This window comes from Coenobita brevimanus, chromosome 60 (genome assembly GCF_032717465.1).
Source record: "Coenobita brevimanus isolate Jiangsu-jjx chromosome 60, ASM3271746v2, whole genome shotgun sequence".
Taxonomy (NCBI): domain Eukaryota; kingdom Metazoa; phylum Arthropoda; class Malacostraca; order Decapoda; family Coenobitidae; genus Coenobita; species Coenobita brevimanus.
In genome coordinates this window covers 1,491,098-1,497,314 of record NC_137013.1, presented here as the reverse complement: position 1 = coordinate 1,497,314, position 6,217 = coordinate 1,491,098, and the positions used below count along the sequence as shown (strand labels likewise).

Genomic DNA, 6,217 nt, shown 5'->3' with positions numbered 1-6,217 from the left:
ATAATGTAATGGCAAAAACAGGTTAAATATATGGTTAACTGCAATAGCCTCTATTAACACGAAATTAGCAAGAGTAAATTTATCTAAGTCAGCCCTGATAAAATGAAAATACACTGGGTAATGCTCAGTTAATGCAAGATAAATTATTACAGATACAAAATAATATTAAAACTGGCTGACAAAATGAATCCCACACAAATTACAAAAAAACCTCACTAGGCCTACAAATCAACACCTTATGCTATACAGTACAAGGAAAAAATGCAATAACAGTTATACTCAAATTACACAGCTGCTAGATGGTTGGAGACTTCCGGAGCACTCACAACAATAACTGTACAGGGGAGGACAGAGATGTGAACAAAATGAGGAGTAGATCTAAGTGGCAATGATGCAGAGACTGAGCTCATTATATAGGGGCCAGCAGAGCTTGATACAACTTGTAAGAAGGACGCGCAAATGAAGCCATGGGGACAAAGAGTTGACAATCCCGCTCTGAACAACAGAAAGGACGACTTACTCTACTATAACGGTAGAAGGGGGAACTGAGGCAGAACACGCTCGTGATCAAACATGCAGCATACTGTGCGTTAAAATTACACAAAGGATGATGAAATCATAGGCTATGTAACAATATATATATATATATATATATATATATATATATATATATATATATATATATATATATATATATATATATATTTGCCCTTGGCCCACCCTTCCATAAAATTTCATTGAATATATATATATAATTTTGGGGGGATCCGGACCCAGTATATAGGATCTCCGAAAGTTCTCAGTGAATTTCAGTAAAATGTTGTGGAAGAGTGAGCCATGGGTCAAGGAACAATTGATCAAATTTTGTGGCGGATCCGGATCCGGATCCTATTTAATGGTAATGACTATGGCGGAGGTATGCTCTCTCTGAGTGCCGTCTGTTTATCATTATTATTATTATTATTATTATTATTATTATTATCATTATTATTATTATTGTTATTATTATTATTATTACCGGTATTATTACTGTTACAGCTGAGGAGATCTTACAAAATCTGCCTCAAGCCAGAGAGAATACAGTCCATTATTTTACCTTTCTGTGTGTGTGTGTGTGTGTGTGTGTGTGTGTGTGTGTGTGTGTGTTTTAAGGCCTTGAAGTGAGAGAGGACGAGGGAGCGATATACCGTATGCAGAAGTCATTTATCACTTTGGCGATATCTTAGCATCTTTTTCTTAGCGATTTATTATATGAGTCGTATTCCAAGAGGGTATTAAGGGATAAAAAAGCAAAATAAATCGCTACGGAAGAGTTGTCACGGCCCTATGGCATCTCAAATACAGCAATGCTACAGATGCGGAGGTCCACAGGCGCACACACACACACACACACACACACACACACACACACACACACACACACAGAAACTAACAATTCAGGTTTTTCGACAGACAGACAGACAGACAGAGACAGAGAGAAACTAACAATTCAGATTTTTCGAGAGAGAGAGAGAGAGAGAGAGAGAGAGAGAGAGAGAGAGAGAGAGACTGTAACAACTCAATTTATTATTTTTTATTTTCTTCCTTCCTCTACGAATTTTATTGAGATTACGAAAGACTGTAGAAAAGACTAATTCAATTTTAATATAATCTCCTGTGATCTGCAAGTGAAGGAGCGTTGTGGTGTGGATGTGGATGTGATAGGAAGCATTAGGAGAAACACACTGAGGTGGTTTGGCCATGTGGAGAGGATGGAAAGTGAGAGACTAACGAGGAGAGTGTATGTGAGTGAGGTGGAGGGGGGGAGAGGGAGGGGGAGGCCGAGGATGAGATGGAGGGATGGAGTGGAGAGGTAGACGAGAAGAAAGCGTTAGGAGAAACACACTGAGGTGGTTTGGCCATGTAGAGAGGATGGAGAGAGAGAGACTGACGAGGAGAGTGTATGTGAGTGAGGTGGAGGGGGGGAGAGGAAGGGGGAGGCCAAGGATGAGATGGAGGGATGGAGTGGAGAGGTATATGAGAGAGGGAGGTGTGAGCTGGGAGCAGGGCAGTGAAATGGAGTTTGGACAGGGCGACAATTAGGCGATTTGTTTGTGGCCACCCCAGTGATAACATGTGAAGCTTTGTGCCTCATTTACTTGTGCCTCATCTACTTGTACATAGGAGGACTGTCGGTTTGTGAAAGTTAAATTTGCTGGAAAAGTAGTTATTCTTGTCGCTTTATTTACTCCTAGCGAGGTTAATATTCTTTTGAGAACACACACACACACACACACACACACACACACACAAACAGAGGGAGTCAATCGAGGCAGACAATTAGGTAAGAACACCAACAAACAAACGAAACTCAGAATAACACTCGCCCTTCCTTTGCGAGCGAGGGTGTAAAAGTCTTTCGGCATTAAACTGACTTTGGTTTCTTCCTAGCTGTCTCTTAGCCGCAATGTCGTATACAGGATCAAAGGCAGTCTCAAGGTGTTAAATACCAACTCTCCTAGCAGTCCCCAGCATAAACTCTTGTAGCAGTCCTCAGCATTAACTCTCCTAACAATCTCCAGCATAAACTCTCCTAGCAGTCTCAAACATAAACTCTCCTAGCAGTCTCAAACATAAATTCTCCTAGCAGTCTTCAGCATTAACTCTCACAAATACATCATCTTTTGCATTTCTCTTTTGCCATCATTTGACGCTTTTCATCAGCTAAAGATTTTGTTTATGCTTTTGTTTGCTTTTTTAAATCGAAGTGAAGGGTGGAAAAAAAGCCTTCATTGACTCCGTCCACACGAGAGGTCCTCCCTAATTGAATGTAATTGTCTGGAGGAGGCATGGAAGGCAAAACAGGACGCCACTTCAATGTTTGAGTTACAGTGGCGGTCCAAGGTTGCGAGGGGCCTTTGGAAGACAATATTTGCAGGCCCCAGTGAGAGGCTTCGTGTGACGTGTACGAAGGACACGTCTATTGAGGAGAAAGAATAAACCCTCATTAGAAAGTGCATTTACAGGCGGAGACTATACATACTGTACACATAATTACTGGGTCTTCCTTACACACACACACACACACACACACACACACACACAAACACACACACTGATAATACCTGTCGCGGAATCCAAATCAACATAATAAAAGAACAACAATCTATATATAATTCGATTACAAATAGTAAAGTTAAGGTTCTCTGTTTATTTTCAATCTCATTCGGTTCCTCGAAAATGTGGGGGCCCTCCAAAGCTTAAGGAACCTTGTGCGGCCAAAGAGTTTGTAGATCCATAAAACTACCATTGCCATCTCAAGCAATATCTCTTCAGTCAGTTTCAAACAAGAAAGCCTATCTTCGTTACCAGTTTATACTTTTATCTGTTACGCTGATTATCTAATATATGCTTGTGTGTTATTCATGTATTCAGTATCAGCCAAAATTGATATAAATAACGTCCGGCGGTATAATCATCTATTAAGCAAAATGAACATCAAGGCTAGAGGCGCTACAAAACCTCATTTGAAGAGAATACGATTCAAAGCCTATCAGAAATAATCTATCTCTCAAGCAATAATCGTACCCATGGCCTTCACCCAGTCGCCTAACACAAGTCTCAAGGTCCCCATCAGGCATTGTAACAGCTGGAAATAATTAATCAAGTGAGCCAGACAGCGTAAAGTTGTATGTGGTGGTCGATGTGTTGTGATGGCACGCGAGACGCACGCAGGTGGCACGTGTCTTGAGAAAAATACAAACATCACACAGAGATACACACACCACTAAGGTACACAGATACACCTCACAGATATACATACCACGAGGGTACATACATACACCACACAAATACATAGATACACCTCACAGATATACACACCATCCAGATTTAACGGACGGACTGGAGCGGTTTGCTGTTCACGTGCCTTGAGAGAGAGACACAGACACAAGGTCAAGATCTTGCATAGACATAGACACACAAACAATTCAGTGGCAGGCTGGAACTTGGCGTCCACGTGTCTGTCTGGCTACTGGTTCGATCTGCATTGTAATCTAACCTAACCAAACCAACTCAAATCAGCTCATCTTAACCGAATTTAGCCTAACATGACATTATCCGTCCTAACTTCCCCAGTCCAATCCAAACTAACCTAACGCAACTTAGCATGGTTTATCCTAACTTAACCTAACCCAACTTAACCTAATCTAACTTAACAAACTGAATAAAGTTAACCTAATTTAACACAACAAAGCAACACAGCATAAAATGGCAATATATCCAACCCAAACCAAATCTAAGTCAACCTAAAATCATCCATCCCAAACTCAATTAATCCAACCACACCTAACCTAGTCTAATCTACGCAAGTTTAACCTAACCAAACCCCTAACCTCACGGGAAGGCACTTTACCGAGGGTTAGGGGATGAAGGGGCGAAGTGACCGTGCGCTTTCAGCTAGACTATTGCTCACCCTTGTGGAATGGATGTGGAGAGGTTGCACTAAAACAACTAAACAAAATTCAGAACAAAGCTGTTGGAATTATTAATAACCTCTCTGTTACAAATGAGCTACTCCCCTACATATAAGAATGAATGTTACCTTCCTTAACTGCATTATTTTGCAGATACTTTTATGGCAAATGCTCCGACGAAGTTGCATCCATTGTGTCACCTCTCCATGCCTTCCCTCGTGCTACACGGGCATCTGGTAAAGCTCATGACTGGAATGTCACACAGCCATATTGCAGAACTGCTTATCAGAATTCTTTTATTCCCCGAACTACATCTGTCTGGAACTCGCTTCCTCGGAGTTGTTTCCCCCCAAACTTCAACCTACAGCTATTCAAGTCCAACTGTTTTAGATTTTTCATCATAATGGAAGACGCCAGTAATTTGGTGTATGGATTATTTTTTTATTCATTTGCTTTTCCTTCCTCTGTTTTGTTATTTTAAAAAAAATAGGTTCATGGGGGAAAGTAGGTGCATTGGAGAAAATTTGTCTATGGGAGAAAACATGTTCATAGGGAAAAATTTCTCAAGACAGTAACTGATCCCTGGGAGGACACAGGTGGGTGAGGGATGGCACCTATGGCAGGGGCCGATAATTTTTTATTTGACTAATATACCCCATGTCAAGACCTAGGGGCATCTCCGTGACCCCAGACTACAGGAACTACTTGTTTAATTAATGGTTGTATTGCTAAAACACGACAAACCTAGATGGTTTATGTATAAGCCAAACGTGTAAAATTACTAAAATCTATTGAATTTCCACCCAAACAAAGACTGACACAAACAAAACAACTGCTTAACTAAAACTACAGTATATATCGAACATTTCAGGAGGCAAGAATTATCTCAGCTTTGTAGCAGCTTCATTAAAAACGACGAAAATAAATATACATGCCAGGTTTTCAAAAGTCAGGCTTCGTTTTCGGGGAAATAAAACAACCAGAGCAATGTATTCTTTGTTATAATTTTGTTACGAAGCTTTTTCATTACATCAGTAGTGCATGATGGTATTTTGCCACACAGGTTCTCACATCTGTAACACTGAGAGACATGGCAAACGATTTCCAGAAGTCCCCCATTAGTGTTGAAGGATGACGAGATTAAGGCCAAAGGTTACCAAGGTATGGGTGAAGTATACCAAGGTTAAGGTTGAAGAATGTCAAAGCAAGGGCTGAAGAATGCTAAATTAGGGAGAATATCAAGATTAGGGCTTAAAAATTCCAAGGTTAGGACTGAATGGGATAAGGGATTATTCTCCCGAGCTAGACCTAGATAGATTTGACTAATATACCCCATGTAAAGTCGGTATATGTGCAGGAGGAGGAGGATGAAATTCCAGAATTTTCTTCACAAATCGAGGACTGGAAGAGTCTTAGAAACATTACTTTCCAGGATGAAGAGATCCTTAGGGAACTTAAGGACTTGAACGTGGTCAAAGCCATGGAACCAGACAAGATTCATCCCAAAATGCTGCGGGAGTGTGCGGATTAGTAACACCATTAAGAATGATCTTCAATAAAAGCATGGAGGAGGGAATCATACCACCAGCTTGGAAGGAAGCAGATGTGTTTCCCATATACAAAAAAGGCGGCACCAGGTTACATCAAAACTATAGACCAGTAAGCTTGACGTCACATATATGTAAGACATTGGAGGCCTGCATAAAAGATCACCTGTGGAAACATATAGAGAAGAACAATATAGTAGCCTGTAATCAGCATGG

At 40.6% G+C, this 6,217-nt stretch overlaps 1 protein-coding gene across 1 annotated transcript in view; it reads right to left on the bottom strand.

The window, feature by feature from the left end:
* The window catches only part of LOC145403088 (uncharacterized), an 89,690-nt gene extending 86,077 nt beyond the window's left edge, over positions 1-3,613 (bottom strand). Inside the window, exon 1 of the mRNA XM_080274920.1 lies at positions 3,568-3,613. Coding sequence (XP_080131046.1) covers positions 3,568-3,613 — 46 coding nt within the window. The remainder of the gene's footprint in view (positions 1-3,567) is intronic.
* Positions 3,614-6,217: the final 2,604 nt, after the last annotated feature.